The 24887-nt window shown below is 33.0% G+C and overlaps 3 protein-coding genes across 3 annotated transcripts; all 3 read right to left on the reverse strand.

Moving 5' to 3' along the window:
- Positions 1 to 2829: 2829 nt before the first annotated feature.
- LOC107891867 (serine/threonine-protein kinase PBL27) lies at positions 2830 to 8597 on the reverse strand. Its single transcript, XM_016816794.2, has 5 exons — positions 8128 to 8597; positions 6081 to 6280; positions 5755 to 5944; positions 4050 to 4441; positions 2830 to 3885 (listed from the first exon to the last, which is right to left on the reverse strand). The coding sequence occupies exons 1-5, from the start codon at positions 8267 to 8269 to the stop codon at positions 3265 to 3267; spliced, it is 1545 nt and encodes a 514-aa protein (XP_016672283.1). The 5' UTR covers positions 8270 to 8597; the 3' UTR covers positions 2830 to 3264.
- A 4227-nt stretch (positions 8598 to 12824) lies between these two features.
- LOC107891866 (pentatricopeptide repeat-containing protein At4g15720) lies at positions 12825 to 14565 on the reverse strand. The gene has a single exon (XM_016816793.2). The coding sequence runs from the start codon at positions 14521 to 14523 to the stop codon at positions 12895 to 12897; it is 1629 nt and encodes a 542-aa protein (XP_016672282.1). The 5' UTR covers positions 14524 to 14565; the 3' UTR covers positions 12825 to 12894.
- Positions 14566 to 16705: 2140 nt separating this feature from the next.
- On the reverse strand, positions 16706 to 24271 carry LOC107891865 (cullin-1). Its single transcript, XM_041100308.1, has 20 exons — positions 24003 to 24271; positions 23454 to 23610; positions 22547 to 22646; positions 21162 to 21347; positions 20557 to 20604; positions 20266 to 20469; positions 20103 to 20180; positions 19906 to 19995; positions 19739 to 19819; positions 19556 to 19618; positions 19392 to 19427; positions 19219 to 19305; positions 19000 to 19149; positions 18657 to 18712; positions 18451 to 18571; positions 18180 to 18341; positions 17909 to 18052; positions 17604 to 17822; positions 17341 to 17508; positions 16706 to 17227 (listed from the first exon to the last, which is right to left on the reverse strand). Exons 2-20 carry the CDS (start codon positions 23585 to 23587, stop codon positions 17126 to 17128), a joined length of 2229 nt encoding a protein of 742 aa, XP_040956242.1. The 5' UTR covers positions 23588 to 23610; positions 24003 to 24271; the 3' UTR covers positions 16706 to 17125.
- Positions 24272 to 24887: the final 616 nt, after the last annotated feature.

Genomic DNA, 24887 nt, shown 5'->3' on the forward strand with positions numbered 1-24887 from the left:
TAGAAGTTCACTGTCGCTGTAGTCTTCTACAACATCAGCTTTACTAGAATTTTCTGGTTGTTTTCTATTTTGATTCACAACCTCCCTTTTGATCTTGTTCTGTAGCTTATAGCATTCAGATTTAATATGTCCTTTCTTCTTGCAGAAGTTACAATTTTTACCTTTGTTTGAAGACTTCAATCTACCCTTAGATTTATCGCGAGGATTTCATTCCTGTGTCCTTCCATGATCATCATCATCATTCCGATCTTGTCTCCCACAAACAATGAGACATTTTCCCTGAGAGTCAATTTTAACCACAAGATGATTCATCTTATCATACGAGGTTAAAGAATCATAAACCTCATCAACTGTGAGAGACTCCCAGCTATATAAAATCGTATCTCTAAAAGTTGAATAAGAAAAAGGCAACGAACAAAGTAGAATCAACCCTAGATCTTCCTTATCATACTAAACCTCCATGGCCTCCAAGTTTGAGAGAATTTCTTTAAATACTGTTAAGTGTTCGTGCACAGATACACCTTCCTCCAAACGATGAGTATAAAGACGCTGCTTCATATGCAGCTTACTAGTTAGAGTTTTTGACATACATATTTGTTCCAACCTCTTTCATAATCCAGCGGCGGTCTTCTCCTTTATCACATCCTACAAAATTTCGTTAGACAAATACAGATGTAACTGTGTTAATGCCTTTCAATCCTTACGCTTCTTCTTTTCCTCCGTTAATGTTGAAGGCATCTTATCTACCCCTAGTAGGGCTTCTTCTAAGTCCATTTGTGCAAGAACTGCCTGCATCTTTATTTGCCACAATGCGAATCTGATGTTGCAATCCAACAGCGAAATTTCATACTTCAAAGACGCCATTACCGTGATTGAGATGAAAACCCGAAAGCTCTGATACCAATTTAAAAAAAATAATTATCGATAATGATAATTTATCGCAAAGAAAAAGAGAGAGAACAATAAAAAACACAGGTTTTTATGTGAAAACCATTTTGGGAAAAAAATCACGGGCAGGGGAGAAGAAAATTCACTATGTCGAATTCGAATTATTACAAGAGGAGTAGTCTATATCTATTTATAGGCTTGTAAAATCATATTCTAATAGGAGTGTAGTAAAATTGAAACACCTTATTCTAATCAATATCAAATAGATGGATTTTAATAAGGTTTAAAAAACCTTATTCTAAATTAAAATAAAAGAAGTATAATTCTATAGGGATTTTACTTTTTTTTATTTTACCACTGTATTTGATTTAAATAAAGATTCGGGTCACTTAATTCTAACACTTGGAATAAATTAGCATTATTCGGATCCATGTAGAAAGTAATTTGAACCACAAGTTCAAAACGGATAATTCACTTTATTGCAAGTTAACTGCCATATGTATTTACTGGCTTGATGAGAATAATAAAGTGTTATATATCAACTGATGTTTTGAAGTCTTGGTATGACAACCAATTAAAATGAAAGTAATGAATGTGAAGCATGATAGATTGATTGGTTCCAAAAATAAAAATTATCATAAAAGAAAATAATCAATCTAGAGGTCATATAGTGGAGGTAGGTGCTCCTAAAGAGACCTAAGACATAACTAATTATTAAAACTCCAAAAGAGATTTCGAAAAGTTATGTCAATATGAGAAAATATGGAACCGTAAAAATAGAAAGTTGCCAACAACAATTTTGCATACAATATTATATTTGAGATAATGAAAGAAAATAATGATATTGAATAAACTTGTTGAGAAATATAAGCATGAATAGATTGGCCAAAATAGAAAGACCCAATCCAAGTAAAATTAAATTGTGAAGTTTCTAAACTAACATTCCAAGCATCTAAAGGTGTAAAGCTAATGAGAGTACAAATGAAGTAATTTTACGAAAACGAAATAAGAAAAATGGAACTTTTTGCTAAGTCCTAGTATTGATTATGAAAGATAGTCTTTTGTAGTGGATGTAATAACCTTTAAATATCTTATTAGTTTGATAGTTTATGAAAATTTTACATTCGCCTAATAATTGTTATTACAGACTTTTATATAAATCACTAAATGACAAATTTTATATTAAAATCCTTGAAGGATTTAGAATGCTGGAAGCATATAGAAATTCTCAAGAATTTGGTTGATACGTTTGAGTAAATATTTATGTGAATTGATTTGATTTGAAAATATCTATTTGCATGGATAAATCATTTTCAAAGTTTGTTATGATTATTATTGGAATTCCTGAAGAGATCAAAATATATTTCTCCCAAAGTCTTCGTCACTAATGACTTTCAAAAGAATGATGATATGAACTTTAGTAAATTTGCTCAAGTGATCATTTGAAAAGTTAGCATTCAAGATTGAATACGTAGAATTTGAGATATCATGTGATGTTATCATGAGGAGGAATAAATATGTGATAATAATTAGTATTATTCAGCCTGACCCAAATATTTATTAATTAAAAGTCATTTTATATAAATATAAAAACATACAAATTTTAATTGCATAATGTGATTTATGCTTTTACTCAGCCCAAGCGGATAATTTCGCTCCAGCTAAAAGGTATAACTATTTAATAGTTAAAATGTTATTATTTGTTAAAATTTAATTATAAAATTGTATAAATATTAATATAAAAATAATTTTATTTTGTAATATTAAATGAGCCCTAACTCAAGCCCATGAATTAGGTAAAACCCGAACTTAGGAACTAACCCATGAACATGTCTCCAATAAAACTTGAAGCCTGACCATGAACAAATTTATACTGAACATTTTATATACAAGATATGAAAATCCCTAAACATGAAAAAACTGAGCAATTCATACACAAGATTTTAACAACAATGACAACATTTATGATGCAAAAAATGTGACAATCTTTCCAACATTTACTGTAATAACATGAATAAAAAAAAAAGGTGAAGTCTAAATACATAGATTATAGCATGTTTCATACACTAGTTTATGTTTGGCAATGGAGAATTTGCCTGTGAGAATACTCCCCGCAAAATCTGTCACTCTTTCATTCCTTCTTTTAACTGTGTTTTCTTCCTTCAACCACAAGGTTTGAAGCAACCGGGAACTACATGGATGATTATAGAAGTTGGACGGATTACTGATACATGGATGAACTCTGATTGCCGGGGTTTGAAACGGTGACGGACGGTGTTCTTCAAAGCTACCTTTTGCGAGTGATTATCCTTAGAATGTTAAGACATGTCTTAGCTCGAAAGAGAGAAACGGCATGAATTAAAGGATTTGGTAGTATCAGCCATTTGTACTGTCAAAGCTACCAATGGCGTTTGCTCGTTTTTTCTCCCTCCAATTCTCACCCCATACTTTAGCCTCTGCGACAGCGCGTTCTCGATCAAAATCACGATTACGTGAAGTTTCTCTTGTTCTTGTAGTATTCAGAGGGCTGCCTCGATGAGATTCATGTCGTTCTGAATCCTCAAAGCCCCATTTCCTCCCTGATCCGCCACCGGTTTCATTCCTACCAAGCTCGGCTCCGGTGCTCAATTTCCTAGCATGGTTCCTCATCCGGTAATCAGGTGAATTTCTATGGGAGGAAGGGGAACCACGTTGTCCATGCTCATCTGGGCTGTCCAGCCCATCCAACATACCCCTTCGATCATTCTTCCGTCTCGGAGTTGATGGACCAACTCTGTTGCTTTGATTGCTGGCCGCATTAGGGTCGTAAGTTTGCGAAGCTAAATATGTAAGTGCCGTCACAACATCACCAATTAGAGGCCTTGTAGCAGCTTGTTCCTGCAAACACATTGCTGCCACGGCAAGAGCTTGGTATAATCCTCGCATCGGATAATGGCCTTGCAGTAGTGGATCCACCATTTGCGGAAACTTCCTACGATCTTTGAAAAGTGGTCGTGCCTACAAACCCTCATTTTCCCGAAGTTAGAAAAGAGGTACACTAAATCTCGATTTGAGTCAAAGTAGTAATAAATAAAATGTAACAATCATTTCACATGAGTATAAATTTTTGAAGAAATTTCTTGCATTTCTGAATCATGGCTGGGTAAAGAAAGACTACTCACCCATGCAACAAGATTATGTTCTCCATGAGACCGTGCATTATCGATGGCCTTGCGCCCCGTGATAAGCTCGAGAAAGACCACTCCAAAACTATAGACATCGGATTTTAGAGTGAGCTGGCCAGTCATTGCATATTCTGGAGCACAATAGCCGTAAGTGCCCATCACACGTGTGGACACGTGTGTTTTGTCACCCACAGGACCCAGTTTCGCAAGCCCAAAATCTGATAACTTAGGGTGATAGCCCTCACCGAGAAGGATGTTGGCCGATTTTAAGTCCCTGTAAATAACAGGAGGATTTGCTTTATCGTGCAAATATTCCAACCCCTTGGCCGCACCTGCAGCAATCTTCATTCGAGTATTCCAGTCCAGGGGTTCCTTGCCTGGCGGAAGATCTGAAAAACGAATTTAAAACACAGTTATCAATGTGGTCTGCTAAAGTGTGATTCCACATAATGAAACGAGTGCAGAATAAGCCAACAAACTAAATTCAGTTAATGTTACATGTGGCCATAAATATAAGAGTATCACTTAAATGCAATTTAAAAGTTAAACTTGTCATTAGATGTCAATTAAAAAACCGAAGCCAACGGAATAGTTTCAAGGACGAGATTATTGTCGGATACAGGCATCATCTGACAGGGTATGTTAGTTTTTATTCTACTAACCTTATTTGATAGGTGAAATAAAGGCCATTCTCCTTATATTACAAGTCTACAAATCTAGATATCTTTTCTCAGAAATTAACTCTTCTTCGCCTGTTAAATGACCTATCTAGAAGGAAGCAATGTTATACCCAAGCCTGATGCGGCTTCATCAATAAATAACATGGTAATTAAGGTAACAAATCTATCTATGTAATTAAGGTCAAAAACTTGTAGTTCCTAAAGACAAGTAAAAGCTATGTTATTCAAACCCCAGTAATAGTAGCGATGGCAACAGGGCGGGGCAGAGTTTTGCTGACCCCGACCCAAACATTGATGAATCCGTCCCAACCCCAACCCAATCCCGACTCTTAAAGAAAAAATTCCATCCCAAACCCGAAATTTAATAGGAGACCCGACTTGACCCAAATTTAATTTAATTTTTTATTTTTTATTTTGAAACAAATAAGATTAATTTTTGAGTTTAGACTTAAAACTTAATATATATATTATTTATTTATTTATTTATTGAAAGCAAAAACTTAACATATATATATGTGTGTGTGTGTGTGTGGCATTTTTGTACAAATCCCGGGACCAGGCAGGGCGGATTTACCTCAAACTGATCCCGATCCAACCAACTATTTTTCTAAATTCACCTGATCCAACCGCCCTGAACCCGATTTTTCAAAAAAAAAGAATCTGACCCTAACAGATCGGGTCGAGTCGGAACCCGTTGAATTTGAGTTTTTTTTCCATCCCTAGGTACTAGTATGTACCCGACATGAATATGGTTAGATTTCCTAAGTTATTCCAAGCATTTGGAGGATCCTTGGAGATTATGTGTGATTTAAGGAAGAAAACAGTTAAGAGCAACATAGGGTAAAAGCAAATAGCCATGTATATTCACCAATATGGAAGTGTTACATTGCAGTCAAAACGAAAGTAGAGGACTCAATCTATGTTATTCTGACTCTTCATTTTTCCTGATATCTGATATTCGTACCGAGTACAAGTAACATAAATTGCATACACCATGAACACCAAAAGACTGGCTAACTTACCGTGTAAGTGATCCTCCAATGATCCTAAAGGCATAAACTCATACACAAGGAGGCGTTGGTCCCCATCGGCACAATAACCAATCAAGTTGACAAGGTTCGGGTGGTGTAAGAGGCTAAGCATGAGAACTTCAACAAGAAATTCTCGATTTCCCTGAAGACCATTTCGATCGAGCTGTTTTACAGCAACTACCTGTAAACATAAAACAATTACTAAAGCAAAAGATTTCACTTCTTCACACCCATAATTCAAATTAATCCATAAAAATTCAATTACATCATGTTTATAACACAGTCATCTACATCTAATTCAAGCAGCCGTTACAGACCTGTCCCGTACTCTCCAAGCGGCCCTTGTAAACACGTCCGAACCCACCTTCTCCTAATAGACATTCTGGCCTAAAGTTCTTTGTGGCGGTGGCAAGCTCTCGGAAAGTAAATGTTTGTGCTGCAATATTTGCCATTGGTCCATCTTTAGGTACTGCAGGTTCCTTCTTAGAATCAGAACCACTCTGATATTTCGATTTGTCTGGTCAAAGAAGTGAATCAGATGCATTGAACAAGAGTAAAGAATGAAGATAGAGAACAACAGAATCACAATTAAAAGGCCAAAACAAGATAACGGGCCAGCTATGTTACTCAGACTTGGGTACGAGTGTCGGACAAGGGTATGTGTTTAACACAGGTATGTTCAATTTTTTAAAAAGTTTTTTCATATATTTAGAGGACCCGTGTAAAGTCACATCCCTATACCAATGTCTGAAATTATGTTGGACACAATTATTTTAAGAAAAATGAAGAGTCGAAGCAATGCAACCTGTGAGCACAACTGTTAATTTGCAACACCAATAAAATTAAATTGTCACCTAGAAACGGAAATGGAGCCTTCTACAACTTTAGGATTTGGCAGCGTAATACACTTGCTCAATAAAAGACTTAAACCCGTCTCACTTGTGCACAAAATCAACTTATACTACTTGAACTCGGATGTAACTGTCAGTTTATTGGATATGGTATGTCTCCAAAGTCAGATTTCCTAAGTTTTTCCATATATTTGAAGGATTCTTGGAGGACATATCCTATATCTATGTGCTCGACACGAGTGATGGACACAATTACTTCAAGAAAAACAAAGAGTCAGAACAATATAAAAGTTATAATACATATTACATGTATATACATATATATACATACATTCTAGGAGGAAGAAGAAAACATCACAAGCAAAGCTTCTAACTGTAAATTTAACTCCATTCTTTATTATTTTTATGAACATCCAAATTCTCACTTGGAATGCATTTACTAGTATTTAGTCTATATCAGCTTAACAATTATGGATTAACAAGCTATTTAGGTCCGACTCTTCATTTTCTTGAAAACGGTTGGCCAATGCATACAGGCATGAGTATGAGAATATAACCTTCCAAGGATCCTTCAAATACACAGAAAAATCATGAAAAAAGTTAAACATATCCCTGTCAAACACAAACCCATATCCAAAGTTTACACCCGAGTTTGAGTAACAATTACAGATAACAAGCTATGTTGCTTCAACTCTCCATTTTGCTTAGTGTACCCGAGTCCGACACATATTTAGACATTGGTAGGAGAATATGACCATCTAAAGGTCCTCCAAATACATGAAAAAAACTGATGAAAAACTTGAACATACCTGTATCAACACATGCCTATAAATGAGACTGATACCCGAGTTCAAGTAACATCCTAAACAAGATTTTACTAGGAAAAGCAAAAATCATGCCTAAATCTAAGACCAGATAACCCAATCAACAAAAAGATCCACTAACAATTCATCAAAGAAAAACAAGCTATAGATGGATTAAAATTGTATGAACAATCTAAATCAATCAAACACCTCAAAGCAACCATTAATTATGTTACTACGACTCTTCATTTTTCTTAAAATACTCCGACATTCACATCGGACACATATATATAGGATATTACTTCCGAGGATCCTTCGAATACGTGAAAGAACTTATAATAAAAATTATAACAATACCCAAATACATGGATATAGAGATACATCTCCAAGGATCATCTAAATACATGAAAACGCTTAGAAACAGCTGACCATGCCCGACATATACATGTACATATACATGTACATATATATAACACTCGTACATAGACCATAAATGTATCAGGTCAAACTCGCAACATATTCTAACAGTTCATATATCATAAAAGAACTTGGGGGGGGGGAAGAAAATTGAACATGTTTCAGATGATCAGAAACCACCAATTTACAACACTTCAGAGGAAAAAAAATAGAGTAAAATTTTGGGTAGGAAATGAAGATTTTACCTGAATTAACTCTACTAGTAAAATTTTGGTAGGAAATGAAGATTTTACCTGAATTAACTCTACTAACATGATGAAATTGTCCAACTGAGCCATCTTTAGTAGAATCTTTGTTTTGCAGTTCTTTCACAGTGGTTCCACCATTGTTGGTTTCCTTGTTTGATGATCCCAAACAAGGAAAACACCCACCCATAATCAAAATCCAAGCAAAGCAAACAAAACCAGAATTGAAAACCCTAATTTTCACATAATTCTTCTATAATTACTCCAATCTATCTTCACTTTCACACCTTTAACCCCCACCCCCCAAAAAAAAATGTTTTATCGCCTTGGAATCTTCTTTCTTTGAGCTCCTCTGGATAATCTTAAGCTCTCATTTAAGACAAAGATCGAGTCCAAAGTGGCAGATCAACAATTCGAAGAAAAAAAAAAGAAGAAGAAAGCTTATGTTGTGTAAGAATAAGAGAAAATAAAGTAAAGAAAAAAAAAGGGGGGGGAGGCTAAAATTATTTTACTTTAGTGGTAGGTAAATTCTATAATTATTTTTTTAAATAATTACTTTCTCATAATTACTCAGATTACTAGTATATGTAAGTGAAAGTAAGTTTATATAAGAGTTAGATTTCATTTAATTTTTGTATATCGCATTATTCTTAAACTTTACCATTTTTTTTTGTAATTCATCAAAAAAATACAAATTGACTATTTAATTTAATATTCAAGGATTAATTTACTATTTCTTAAGTAAAAAGAACAAATACAATCAGGGGTTGGCAGGGGCTTGATAGGCCCTTTAAAATTTTTAAAATTTTAAATTAGTAAAGATAAATTTTCATTTTGACACCCTAAAAATGATAAAAATTTGATTTAATCTTTTAAAAATTATAAACATATATATTATTAAAATGGTGAAATTATATTTTTACTATTATAAAAAAATACAATTTAATTTCGATCCCCTAACAAGATTTTCTTCTTCACCCCTAAATACAATCTAACTCTTAATACATTGTATTTAGAGTACTTTTACTATATATATCAATCTTACAATTACTTTTTTTTTAATTTGTTAAAATGGTATTTACTAATGTTTAGTGTATTGTTCACTTCTCATTTCGTTAAAAGCAAAATAAATAGTTTTAAGGTTAAATTACACCAACTGTCACTCAACTTTGGGGGAGCTAACAAGACAATCACTTAGGTTTCAATTCAATTACTCAACTTTCAAAAAATAACAAAACAGTCACTATTAACCATTTTCCTTTATAGACGTAACGGAGATATCATTTTTTTGTTACAGACTTAACGGAGTTGTCATTTTAAAAAAAATTCAATGTGATTCGGGAAAAGAAAGTTTGTGAATTCTCCAAATATGTTTGGGTGTCGAGGTCAAAATTATTTTTTTTTTAAAAACCTTCAAAAGTCAATGGTTTATTTATAGTTTTCATCTCTATTATGCAAAAAATTTTGCAATTTAACTTTCATATTTTACTTTAATATAATTTAATATTTTTAATTTTATAATATTTGTATAATATTATTTGTTACTTGATACCCTTAACTATTCTCGTTAAATTGTAAATATATATAGAATTTTTTTTCTAAAATTAGATGCCAATGTGTTTTTGAAAAAAAAATCCCATTCAAACAATTTAATATGATGTAGTTATGGTTTAGGGCTTTTTTTTAAATAAAATTAGAGTATGAAAATTATGTATTGAGTTAAATTATTCAATTCTAAATGGATTTGTTGTTATAGTTAAGTGGGTTAAATTACTTTTTAAACTTGATATTTATTCTTATATTGAGGTTCAACTTTTTTTTGTCCAAGTTAAACTCCTAAAATTGACAATCATTTTCACACTGAGGCTTGTATTTTCTTTGTCCAAGTTAGGCCCTAGAATTGACAATTGCTCCCACATTGGATCTTGAAATATTTTTTTTCCAAGTTAGTTCCTGATATTTCCTTGAAAGTAGGCATCAATATAGGAATAATTGTCAAGTTCAAGTCTCAATATGGGAACAAATGTCAAGTTCAGTGTCAAACTTGGATCAAGAAAAACTTCAAACCCTAATGTGAGAATAGTTACCAAGTTTAAGCCCCAAATAATAATTAACCCTAATTAATCAGTTGTAATTACAGTGTATATATAAAATTTGTGAAAGGAAATTATGAGAAATTAAAGTAAAAGATTTTATCATAAATTTATGCATCATAGAAGGACTAAAACTAAAATTAGACCATTCACCTTTCCACACAGGTATTTTGATTTCATCAAGCATGCGTGTCAAAGTCAAAAGAAAAACCCATTTAATTTGGGATTTTTCTATAAAGGGAGGAGGTAGGGGTCTTCAAACAACCCAGTTATTTTACTCAAATGACCCAAAAAAAATAATCAATTGCAAAAATGATCAGGTTAAAAAAATAATTACCCAAATGATTTAAAATGAACAGTAAAAATGGATTAGGGAACTTAATGGCCAACACCACCATAAATTTTGACACAATCATTTGGCAATAATTGTGTCAGGGGTTAAAAAATTATTTCTTTAGGTGCCAAACACTAGATAGCCGGCACCCATGAATTTTTTTAACCCATAGTATACGGATATATATTTATACCAGTATTTGAAAAAAATTTGGGTTGGGAGACTTAAGTGATCAAAACCATTTTTTGAAATAAATAATAATAATTTTTTTGGGTGACGACACATTGATGGCCGACATTCACTTTATCAGATAAAAAAATTTGGGTTGGGGAAAGTAGATTATCGATACTAGCTTTTTCAGGAATTGAAAAAAAAATTGGGTGCTAGGTCACTGATGGCTGGCACCCTTGTACCAAATTTAAAAAAAATTCTAAGGTGCTGAGACACTGATGGTTAGCACCCCTTTAGTTTATATATATGGAAGCTATTCGGTTGTAGTATTGTAATTAGATGGGAGAAAAATTGTTGAGATTATCATCAAATGAAAGTATTTGGGTGTGTACCATCAAATGGGGATACCGTATTTGGGAGTGTATCATCAAATAGGTGTGATATAGTGGATTGGAGATGGAAGTGTTTGAGAGTGTACAACCGAATTCAGGGTTGAATTATATACTATCACGTGAACCGTAAAGATTATGCCATCAAAGGTTGGATGACTTCCTCCGTCATAAATGGCGAACTGTGTAGACCGATTACGGTTAAAGAATATGGCGGACGTACATGGTCGAAATTACTAAATGTAACGTAGACCTGATTCAAGCAGAAGACGACTAACTGTAGAGAAACTATTATTCAAAATGTTCGTATTATTTTTGTATTTGTAAATCAATTTTAGTCAGTATTATTTTTTGGTCAAATTTTATATTTTCGTATATTAATTTTGTAAAATATTTGTATTATTTTTGGATATGTAAAAATATTTTTAGCCCGTATTATTTATCGGTCGAATTTTATATTTTCGTATATCAATTTTCTAAAATGTTCGTATTATTTTTGTATCTGTAAATAAAATTTAATTGGTATTATTTGTTGATTGAATTATATATTTTCATTTTGTAGAATGTTTGTATTTTCTTATATATGTAATTTTTTATATCTGTAAATAAAATCTAATGTCAATCAATAAGGTAAATAGGAACCAGTCCCGAGTGTCACGTTTAAGATTGCAACAAATAAACGCTCTATTTACTTGACACCTCATCAATTATAATTTAAAATTAATAACAACTTATTATAAATGAAATTATATCAAGTTTAAGCCAAATTTGAAAAAAAATTGCTGATTTTAAAAAATCTTTTAGGCTTTAGATTCATTTTTAGAATATTTAGTAAAATAGGTCGATTTTGGAGAAAGAAACAGGAAACGTGTGACAGGCAGTGAAAAAAAGATGTGTTTTCTGACTTTGTAGCACACCAGCTCTTTTGGTCATATGGTTAAATATTAATGATTTTTATTATATAATTGACAATAATTATTTGACTTTATAAATAAAAGAGTTATTAATTAAAAAGATGAATTAAAAAAAACTTGAAAATAGAAAAAAACACAGATGCGCTTAGTAGAAGAATTGAACCTAGAATTTAAGAATAAAATCACTATTAATTAACCATGTAACAAAAAGAAAAAGCTAATGTGTTAAGAATAATTAAAAATAAAAGTAAAGTTTGAAACAAATGAAAAAAAAACACAAATGTAAGTAAGAGAGGGAATTGAACCAGGGACTCAAAAACAAAATCACTAACATTTTACAATCTAACCAAAAGAGTTTATATATCAAAAAGTTAGAAAGCATGCTTTATAGGACGCGTTTTCACTACAGGTCCCGTAGGACACATTTTTTATTTCTCTCTCCAAAATCGATCTATTTTTCTAAATATCTCAAAAATCGACTCAAAACCCTAATATTGTTTAAAACTAGTTTTTTTTATAAAATTTAGTCATTAAATATATATGATAGTTTTGGAATGACTAATATTTTTTCACTTATTTTTGTAATGAATCATGTTTATGCTAGTCGGCATAATCATTTATTTAAAACGTTTAAAATTGAATAGTGTAAAAACATTTCCAACTTTTTTTTTGGCTACTTTTCAAAGTTATTTAAAAATGAAATTAAAATCAATAAAATTGAAAAAAAAATTATTAATCAGTATAAATTTATTATAAAACAAATTTATGATTTTAAAATAAAAATATTTAATAATTGAGTTTATATAATAAAAATTAAAGTTTAACAAATTTGTGATCATATTTTATATATATATATATTTGTGTTTTTTAAACAAAATATATATATTCTTTTTATATATATTAGACCATATAAATCATGGTTCTCGATTCAATCGCTTCAACCAATGGTCAACAGTTTCTTCCATGGCTTCCTCTTCCACGTCAACAAATACCAACCCTTTACTCCTTCCTTTCTCTTTCATTTCTCTTTCCAACTCCTTCAACATTCTCAATACCTCGGTCCCTCTCTTGAACGAGATGTTTCCGGCGTAGAAAACGTAAGTCGAGTCCTTAATATCGATCCAACTGCAGCCGGGTTCCTTGCAGACTCCGGTTTGTTTCATTTTCTTCCGAAGATCGTTAGCATTCTCCCACTCACCGGCCAAAACATAAGCGTTCGACAATGTAACGTACGCGCCGTCTACTTGTTGATCGGATTCTATTAGCCTTTTGCTAGCTTCAACGGCAATATCTAGCCTCCCATGAAGTCTACTAGCCGATAGAAGCGTCCCCCACAACGAAGCGCCTTCATTAGGGTTCACCTTAATCGATTTTGCTAACCGATATGCCTCGTCAAAACGACCAATTCGACTGAGCATATCAACAACACAGGTATAATGCTTTGCTTCTGGGACTACCCCGTGTTTCCAGGACATCGAGTTGAAGTACTCGAGGCCTTGGTCTACTAGACCAGAATGGCTACAAGCATGCAAAACGGCAACAAAAGTAACATCATTAGGCTTTATTCTTTTATCAATCATTTCCTCAAAAAGTTCAATAGAAACTTTCCCGAGTCCATGTTTTCCAGCAGCTACAATCATGGAAGTATATGGGATCACACAAGGATTCCGAACTCTCCGAAAAACCCGAGCAGCATAAACGATACAACCACACTTGGCATACATATCTACCAATGTGCTAGCAACTACATCATTCGAATCGTGACCGTGTCGGATCACTGCACCGTGTGTAGTCTTCCCCGAAACCAACTTCCCCGAACTCGCGCAAGCATTTATAACACTAGCCAACATAAACTTATTTGGAATCTCCCAATCTAACAAATTGAATTCTCTAAAAACTTCAAGTGCTTCATTCCCTCTTCCATTTTGAGCATATGCAGTGATCATCGAAGTCCATGAAACAACATTCTTATCCGCCATCGAATCGAAAACCAGCTGAGCAAAATCGACTTCGTTGCATTTCCCATACATATCAACAAGCGAAGAGCAAACGACGAGGTTAAACCGAAACCCGAAAACCTCCACAAGACCATGAACTTGTTTCCCTTTTTGAAGGTCAGCAAGTATCGAACAAGCGTTTACCGCGGTGGCGAACGTAAACTCATTCGGCAAAACCGGACTATTATGCATTTCTCTAAACATCCAAAGACAAAGTTGAGGCGTACTCGCACTGATATAACCTGACATAAGAGAAGTGTAGGAGACAACATTTGGTTCGGGCATTTCATCAAACACCTGATGTGCTTGGGATATTTGTTGAGACTTAATGTAGCCATTAATGAGATGATTAGTGATGATGGTGTCATTAAGGAGACCGGATTTAAGGATTTTGGAGTGGGTTAAGGTTGGTAAAACGAGGTTGTTGCAAGTCTGAACGGTTTGGATGAATCGGGTTTTTTTATGGAAGCTTAACGGTTTACTTGAGCCGGAAAGATGTAGGGAGTTAACGGCTGAAACGAGATTATGGCTTAACCGCTTCTTCATGTCATATTGTTCATTACTTCTATTTTGGTAAACAGAATATGAGTGAAGTTACTTGGACCGGTCCGGTTTGCTTGGGCCGGGTATTAAATAAGATTTTTGCATGAATCGAGTTACGGATAAAAGTTTTAAAATTAAGACTGGAATTTATCTCGAATTATTTTTTAAAAGCATTACTGAATTTTTTTAATTTTAATTACAGAAATATATGAATATTAATATTCATGGATAGATCTTATAAAAAAAATTCAAAATCCATTATTATAAAAAAATATGTATCTTATTCATAGTTCAAGTGTATTAAATATCTCCTCATACTTAAAAAAGTGATTAAATCATTCAAATTCAAAAAGTTATAAAATGGTTATTAAATTATTCGAAAGTTTTCATTTAAGTCATTGGACTGTTAAAATCATTAAATCATTTAAGTTCTTCCCCTTTTTTTCTGCAATTTAATTTTTTTTAATAAAATAACTTTGAATATCACGAATCTGCAAATCAAAATATAAACAACTTTCTTCTTCAATCTTCTTCGACAATACTGTTAGATTGATTTGAATCTAAAATATATTCTTTTACTCATTAATAGGTACTAACTCCCCATATTGATTGTTGAATTATTACTTAGAATTAAAAAAAAATTTAATAGCCTAATGACTTAAGTAAAAACTTTCAAATAGTTCAATAATAAATTTGTAACTTTTTGAAATTAAAAAACCAAAACAAAAACTTAGTAATAGTTTAATGACTTGGGTGAAATTTACCCTAAATATAAATGCATAAATCAATTGGATGTAGTTAATTTTTTATAAATATTTTGTAGGGTAATTGCAGAAAGCATTAGAGCTTGCAGAGCCCGTCTAGAGATAACTTGATTGCGGAATAATTTGTTTTACCTATGCTTTTTTCTACCAAATAAATAATCGCCTTTTACTAATTTCTCGTTCACTTAAAAAGAATTAAGTAAACCCAAGTCAAGTTTATACTTTAATCACTCAATTTCAAAAACTTATAAATTGAGCACTGAAACTATTCAAAATTACAAATTTATCACTGAATAATTAAGTTTCTAACTGACGGTTGATGTAGGTATAGGTAAATTTGCAATTTAGTCATTCAACTAGTAATAAGTTTACAAGTTGAATACCCAATTTCAAAAATTTATAAATTGGTCACAGAACTATTAATAAGTTTACAAATTTACACTTTGATCACTCAATCTTTACACCATTACTCCCTAATCTAATAATCCAAACAATATTGATAATAACTCAACCCCAAACCTTAAAGTCAGTGTAAACCCCATGCCTCAATTTAAACTCAACCAACTCGATAATCCTTCATTCTTAACTCACTCACCATTTCTTCTTCGACCAAAACCATAATTCAAGAAAATCCACCATCAAGCTATTCTCAAACAAAACAAATAAAAAGCGAATAAAGAAAAAAGAAAGTCTAATGTTTCAACAAGCCCCAAACCAACCTACAAAAGCAAAATGATAGAATAAAATCAAAGAGAAGAGGATCAAAATATCAAGAAACTCATTCCAAAAGGTCAAGGATTGAGCTTCTCCTTGAAGGTTTCAAGTTTAAATCAACAAAATTTCAAACCATTTCAAGGAAAATTAAATCTAATTTGGTGTGTTTCATTGCTGAAAGAGACCGGACGGCAGTAAAATTACTGGAATACAATTATGAAAGAGTTTCTCAAACCCTTAAAACTTTAGAACAATTAGGTTTATAACTTTTTTGGCCAAAATGTAAACTTATTAATCATCAAAGTAACCTTTAACCTTAACCTTAGATGGAATTTACCCTATAACAAATATTGAGTCAACATCCATTAACTTAACGGTCCACTAAATAACTTCAATACTAACTTTTAAATAGTTCGATCAAAATGTAAAATATAAATTTACTAATAGTTGAAAAATCTGTGTATTTCACCTTAATAAAATCCCAAAATTAAATGTATAATGAGATATATTTATCAAAACTCAATCTTTTTTTCTAATATTTTTTTCCTAATGAAAGATGACATAATCGAGAATCTGGGTATTACAAATCTTGAGTTTTAATCTATAATTATATAAATAATTTAAATTTAAATCAACTCTTCATTTTCCTTATATAATCACATAAAAATTAAACCCAAAAAGGAAACCACATAAGAACTCAAGTACCATAACATAAAACAGCTGGCTGCATTCAACATAATTGGGGGAAAAAATCCAAACATATTTTAAACTTACATTCATGACGGAGCTTTGAGTTTACTAAAATACACTTTTTTTTTTCTTTTTTTTTGGCTTGGTTGGTGGAACAGAGGAGGCAAAACAAATAAGCATAAACTAAGTCATAAAATGGGATTTTGGGGTAATAAGAAACCACGATGATATGAGATTGATTCCGATTTCGGTTTTGATTCAGATTCGAATTTCACAGTTTATAGAACTTGGCCATACCTGGCTCCTACTGTACAAGAATCTCAGCAGCATCTCATTATGTGTATGCAACTTTCGTCACGAACCGATCATATCCAGCCGCTTCGAGTTATTTGCAGCGGCAACAGTCACCGCTTCATTACGGGATAATGACTAGGTTATCATGCCAAATACCGGAATGTATTGGGGTTATCTTTGTCCCTCTCAAGATAGTCTCGAGTAATCAGGTCTTCTATTCGCTTTTTAATGGCCTTGAAATCCGGCTGCAGATTGCAAAATGTAATTAACAAAGCTATGTAAAGGAAGAACTTAACGGAAGACACTCATGAAGATGTCACGAAGATGTCATATAAGAGGAAAAGATTTGTATATGAACCTTGAACATGCGGCCCAATTGCTCAACACACTCCATAACCAACTGCTGGTGACCCAGAACTTTCCGACTCTTCATGATACGTACAATTGAGGCATCAATGGCATATCGTCGATCCTTGTCAACATCTTCAATTACTTTCTTCTTTTCATCCACAGGGGGGAGAGGAATCTGAATGTTAAACGAAAAAATCACATTAGTCAAAATCGTTGAGTGGAAAGGCGAGTAAAACCAGATATTGGTAGGTTTCTTCATTAAAATGTAACCTTGATCCTTCTCATTTTATCGGTAAACTTGGAGTTGAATTCAAAATGATCGGTGGGAGAGATGGTTTTCGTGCTTGGCTCCTTGTTAAGGATTTTATACTTCGCACAAGATAACGAATGCAAAAGTCTAATTACGTCATCATCCGTTAAGTTCAATTGTGTCATGATCTCAGAATAGCTCAGGCGATCTGAGGAATTGAACAGCAATAAGGCAGAGGCCTATAACCATGAAGACTTGGTGTTAGCAAAAAGGATTCTTCAACACCATTTGGCTACTTTAGAGAGGAAAAAGAAAACAATATTACCTGATATGTTGTGACAATCAACTCCATCGTCTTTGGTTCAAACTTCCCAATAAGATTACAAGTGCCCAAAGAATATATCCAAGTAAGTTTTCGGTGTTTGGTTTTTGTCTGGTAGAAGTCCCGGAAAACTTCAACACACTTGACCTAACAAGAGTTTCACGGACAAAAAAGGATATAAAATAAAGAAATTTACATTAGTAACTTCTGGAAAACTTAAACGGGCAAGTTGTGAGCTAGAAAACAACTCTTTTTGCAACATTTATGAACATACCATCTCAGCAGGAAGATTGAGATCGAAAGACTTGTAACTTGGCCAAAATCCAGTAGTCAAAACAGTTACTGTCAAGTCAATCCCTGGATTTGCGTTTGGATTATTGCTCAAGTACTCCTCAAAACTTGCCTGGTTTTCCCTTGCCAATGTCAAATCCGTAACCTGAAGAACAGAGAAGTGTTTTGAGTAAGATTTGTTTGTGAAATTAAGATCATTTGGAGATAAGAATAAAAAGTTTTCAATTCACAAAAGATGATAAATGGCAACCAACCATTCCCTCCATCTTTGAGGTGAACTGACCACCACATTGCTGTTTCAGCTTTGTTAATATACTTCTCTCATGGTCATCATTAGCACTCTTGTCAAAAAGAAGCCTTCGAGCAAGCTTTTTCCTATGAACAATAATTCATAAAAACGAAATCAGTTTAGATTATACAAGCCAAATGAATTCCATCTTCTTAGAAGCACAATATTTACCGATAGAATTCAGCAAACAAGTCTTTGTCACTAATATAAGCAAGTAGCTTCACAACCTGAAAATTTACAACGAAAATATTACAATGTTAAATGTAACGAGTATTCAAGTAGTAGATGGAACACTGAAGTAGAGCCTGACACAAACTTATGTTACTTGGACTCGGGTGCAACTGTGCAAGTTTAGACATGGGTATGTGGACACATACAAATGTTCAAAATTTTCAGAGATTTCCATGTAATTGGAGGGTCATTGGAGGATCATATCCCCATACCCATGTCTGAGTATGAGCTGGACACAAGTGCTTCAAAAAACATAAAAGGCCGAAGTACCATCACAACAAACCTTTTCAAGTGTTTCTTCTATTGCTTCATCACTCAATTTCTCACTGCCACCTTTCTTGAGAATATTATCACAAAAAGTGGCAAGTAGCTCCGCACTTGAGCTTCCAACAACACCCTTATTGCAAAAGACTTCAAAAGCCTCCTTGAGAGCCTAGAGAAAATACAACAAATCATGGGATGTATCTTGAAAACTGTCTTTGAAATACTATTTATTACGAACCTTGTGAAAGAGAGTATGATTTTGAAAACAATCATTCACATAGGCTAGGTACTTATCATGCAGCTCAATCACTTTCCTCACGAAAACCTGAAAACCACAAAAAATAGAAGTAAAAAATCAACTTCCATACTTTGATCCGATCCAGAGCTATGTAGAACAAGTGAAGATTTTACCTGCTCTTGCATGCCAACGACATCCTTTTTATCAGCCTATTTAAGGGAGAAAACATTTCGATATGATCAGAGATTTTTTTAAGAAAATGAAAGTGATATCTTCATTAAATTCTTAATCAGATTTTTATACCATAAGCTGAAAGACTGACAAGAAAAATGCATACCTTTTTGGTGCTTGCAGCATCCTCAGCCTGTTTGACCAAAGCTGTGCCTTCAGCAGTTACATGCTGGCATCGGAAATGAGATCATATATTTCAAATGGTGAAAGAATGGAAATATTACATAAAGGATGAATAAATGAAAAGGGATAATAACTTAATCCATGGAGAAGCTAAGAGATAGTTAACCTGTTTGAAAATGCTTGATATGGGATCTAAGCCTCGAGGAATTTTAGAAAAGAGTCTAAACATTCTTGACAAATCATCCACCTAAAAGTTGAAACAGAATGGTGATCAATGGTTAATTAATAATATATGAAGCATTAAAATCAATAACTAATAAATCCGGTAAGCACCTTGTCGTCTCTGAGCAATGCATGGCAGCCGGAGTGCTCTTTATCGAGAAGTCGGGTTTCCCATACAGATAACAACTCATGTTGAACTTTCTATAAAAGAAAAAAGAGCATATAAGAAACATTTTTAGAAAAAAGTTTTCATCCAAGACCAAAGGGTGAAGGGTGAATTTGTTCGTATTATAAAAGAAAATACCAACCTCGAGCAGTTTTGGCTCACTACTAGAATGCAAGTAATGGGAGACCCTATCCTTCTCACATTTTAAACATTCCTCAGACTGAAATACGAAAGCAAAATGAACAATTAGATACTATTTGAGTGGGAAAAATTAAATAATAATGACCGTATAATCATATATATACTTTCAACATGTAATCCGGACAAGAATCATCTACGATCCAATTTGCAGCTTTCCTTGAGTAGTAGGCAGCAGTATCTTTGAGCATAGTAGCCTCAAAGTCATTCTCATAGTAATCCATTTGCCCCATTCCAATTTCAACAAATATATATAAAACGTTCTTCAACAAAGCGCGATCAATCTGCTCGCCTTCACGTTCTTGATCAATCTGGTTTGAGATTAGGATGTTTGTTAATGTTATTTGGGTGAAAAATGGAAGGTGCACAACTAATGTGAAAAAGAAATTTGAACTTACCAGAGAAATTACAGCATCTCTCACTTTTGCATTTAGCTCTTGGTAAACCTAAACCAGAGAATGTTAGCATATAAGCAATGTTAAAAGAACAGACCGGAGATCGAACTAATCAGACCTCCAGTTCCCAATTCAGTAGGTTCAATCGGTTCAACCGCGGTTGGTTTGATATTTTCTTGAGTTTTTAATGTTTAAATACTTTAAACATTTATTCGATGTAAAGTAAATTATAAAACTAGATAAAATTTAACAGAAAAGCGCATTTAGCTTAATGTTAATATTTTTAATATAAAATTAAGATATTAATAGCTTAAATCTCAGTAATTTCAAATAAAATTTTGAAACATATATAGAAAACAGTCTTTTACTGGTCCGATCCGGCTTTTTACCAATTTTTTTGTTGTTGAACCACTTATTGACAAGTTCAACGTCTATCTACCTTTTTATACCTATTGGATCAGACTGACCACCAGTTCCTGTTCAACCAGGTGAACCGGCTGATCCGGTCCGGCTTTTTATTCCTAGCATATAAGATGCCAATGTTACTCTACATAGAAAGGAAAAAAAAAAAGACAAGATTATGGCAAATACATCCTATCCGCCCATACCAGTTCCCGGAAACACGTGAGTCCAACTTCATTAAGGGGAGGTAGTGACCTCCGAGCAATAAAGTACCGATCAAGGTAATGGAAGAACCGAGAAAGCCACCTAACCATTACTTTGTGATTACTCCACCTTTTGACCAGCTCTCTCAACATAAACTCATCATGCTTTTCTCGTAAAGAAGGAAGTACCTAAAGAGGATATATTTTATGAATTGTATTACTAAAGAATCAAAATGAAAGAGATATAGCACAATTAACACAATGTTCAACAAGGAACAGAATATACAAATGCCAATCTGTTCTTTTTTCAACAATATTACTTGCTTAACTAAAATGATTTCACTTCCCTCAATGGCTTAAAACCTACCTTCAAAGCAACTTATTTTTTCACTAAAATGAAGGTAGCGAATGGATTCTAGTTGGGGTTGCAGTGAGGACTATGTTGATCTGATTCTTCATTTTTTTTAAAGTATCCATGTCCATTACACAAAATGAGGATATGACCGTCAAGATCCCCCAAATGCATGAAAAACTTTAAAAATCTGACCATACCCATATTGGGCACACACGCATATCCAAAACTCACACTCAAATCCGAGTAACATAGGGTGAGGAGTTGGTAAGTAGACCTATCAATATTAGACATGATATGGAAAAAAATATAAAACACAACATGGCACAAACACACAAAACTTTCAAAATCTATATCATACGAATTATTAACATATCAAAATTTATAAAAATATAGAATACCTCGAACAAGGTCACAATGCAATAAACATGAATATGACATGGATACACAAATTTCCATATATATAATGGCAAGGCACTTTCTACCTATATGATTCAGACTCATGTTTCTTGAAGTATCCATGTCTAACACTCGTGTCCAACACATGGTTATGGGAATATGATCTCCAAGGATTCTCTACTAACTGGAACAGCTTTTCAGTCTAACCATATCCGTGCTAGGTACATACCGTATCCGGCACTCACACCCAAGTCCAAGAAACATAGCTTTCTAAACTACCAATAAACGCATAAAAAGTGATCACCCCTTCTAAAGAAATCATAACAAACAACAGAAATCCAAGGCATTTGATTCATCTAATGCACAAATTTCAACTAGCTTATGCTTATTGTTAAGAATTAACCCCTTGAAGTAGTTAACAATCCCCAAAGTAACAAGAAAAACATCACCATAAAGTACATATTTTTCAACTACCTTATGCTTATTGTTAAGAATTAACCCCTTGAAGTAGTTAACAATCCCCAAAGTAACAAGAAAAACATCACCATAAAGTACATATTTTTAAGTTTAAACAAAATCTAAAAAACATAAGCAAAATAATTACAACAAAAACCAAAGGCACATTCTAATGACTCACTGTTGAAGTGATGTACTCTTCAAAGGATTCTCGATACTTATCATACAACTGCTGAGAATAGTCATGAGGAGGCTTTTGGGTACACATATTGTAAATTGTTCTGTAAATAAAGGTTAAGGGCTGCAACAAAAATATTCATAAACACTGTTGCTCTGACTCTTTATTTTGCTCCAAGTACCCTTTTCTGACACCCACATTTGATACATAATCAGACACTGATATGGAAAATGACCTTCAAATACATGAAAAAATGGAACAAAAACACCCATAACCATTGTTGTTCCGACTCTTTATTTTGCTCAAAGTACCCTTGTCTGACTCATGTGTGACGCGTATTTGGACATGGATGTGAAGATATGACCTTCCAAAGCATGAAAAAAACGTGAAACAATAAAACTCAAAACCATTGTTGTTCCGACTCTTGATTTTGCTCAAACTACCCTTGTCTAACCCACATCCGACGCATATGGATGTGAAAATATGACCTTCTAAATACATGAAAAAACACTTGAAACAAAAACACTTATAACCATTGTTGTTCTGACTCTTCATTTTGCTCAAAATACTATAGTCCGAAATCTGTGTCTGATGTGTGGAGATATAACTTGAGGAATACATTAAACAAAACCACTCATAACCCTGGTTGTTTTGACTCTTCATTTTACTTGAAATACCCTCGTCTAACACCTTGTGTGACACGTATTCAAATACGAGTGTAGAAATATGACCTCTCAACCATGAAATAGCTTGGAAATTTTTTAATATACCCATGACGAACATACCCATACCGGAAGCTTAGTCCCAAGTCCGAGTACCATAGCACATAACAAATTAAAATTGTAATGTTTGTAATAAATAAAACACACACACACATATAATACTCAACGAAATGACTTCGAATGGATACGTATAAAGCATCATATAATCCTCGGAGCTAAATTGCGGCTCTGGCAAGCCTTCTAAAATGTTCTTCAACTTTGTAATTCCTTTTTGCATAAACTCCCATCCTTGTTCAAGATCAATCGTCTTTCTCTCATTCATCGTAAAACCCTAAAAGCCAGAATCTGCAAAACAAAATGTTCAAATTTGATAATTAGCTCAAGTTTCAGCTCAAAATCATCAACATTCTATAGCCCTTAGCTCAATCATCAAAACCCCACAAATTACAACAAGTTCCCAAAATATAATCTTTAAAAATAATAACTTTAAGCAACAAGTAGAAAATTTTCTCGGTAACCAAACAGAAAACTTAACATTTCTGAAAAGCCCTTTAAAAATCAAAGCCAATCTATTCAATCTAACCTAAAATTAAAAGACAAATTCATCAAATTGGAACCAAAAAAAAAAACCCATTCCATCACAAGATAAGAGATAATCAAAAGAGAAACTGATCGATAAATTGAAAGAAGAAAAAATGTTCAAAAAAATAACAGAAAATTCAAGTTAATTAAAAGACCTGAAATTGTTGAAAAAAGCAAAATAGTTCCTAAAGAAGACGAGCAGTGAAAGCTTCAAAGCATTGAAAGAACCTTTCGGGTTTCGGGTTTTTTTAATTTCTATATTAATTTTTCCTTTCTAAATTACTTTTTATTATTTGGGAATATTTTCTATATTAATTTTTCCTTTCTAAATTACTTTTTATTATTTGGGAATATTATAATATACAGCATGTTCTTAGTTTATTTGTTTTACAAGTAGACTCTTAAACCATTTCATATTAATGTTGCAGGCTCTCACCTTTTGTTTCTTTTTAAAATATTAGGGATTGATTTTTAATTATTGATATCTGTGAATCAGAAAACTTTGACAATGATGTCAAATTTAGGGATGTAACTGAAGTTTTTATATTTGAAGTTGAAAATTTAGTTGAGTTTCACTTTTAAAGCTTGAGTTCAATTTCAGATAAAAATTAATATGTTCTAACTCACTCCATTATACTTATTTACCTTTTAAAAGATAAATTTTATTCTCGTTTTTTACTTTAAATTCAGCCATTTGTGCTCAAGCTTGAAATCGAATTCAATACTAATTAAAATCAAATATATATTAAAATTTCTTTATTAGTATCCCAAGCTAATTGAATTAAGTTTTAAGATTCTTGAACACAATTCACTTGATAGCTCAAATCACTTGAGCTTGAGCTCGAGCTCGAGCTCAATTAGACAAAGACTAAATCAAATTTGCCGTTACTTATACTGGTACTTAAATTACATTTTCTTAGGGTGGGTTTGGATGGGTGATTGGGTGCGGTGTGGTGTGGTGCGTTTAATTTACTTTTTGTCTCACGCTACAATATCGCTACAATATCGCTACAGTATCTAATTTCACCGCCACCGCTGTT

The sequence above is a fragment of the Gossypium hirsutum genome, chromosome D09, assembly GCF_007990345.1.
Source record: "Gossypium hirsutum isolate 1008001.06 chromosome D09, Gossypium_hirsutum_v2.1, whole genome shotgun sequence".
NCBI classification, from domain to species: domain Eukaryota; kingdom Viridiplantae; phylum Streptophyta; class Magnoliopsida; order Malvales; family Malvaceae; genus Gossypium; species Gossypium hirsutum.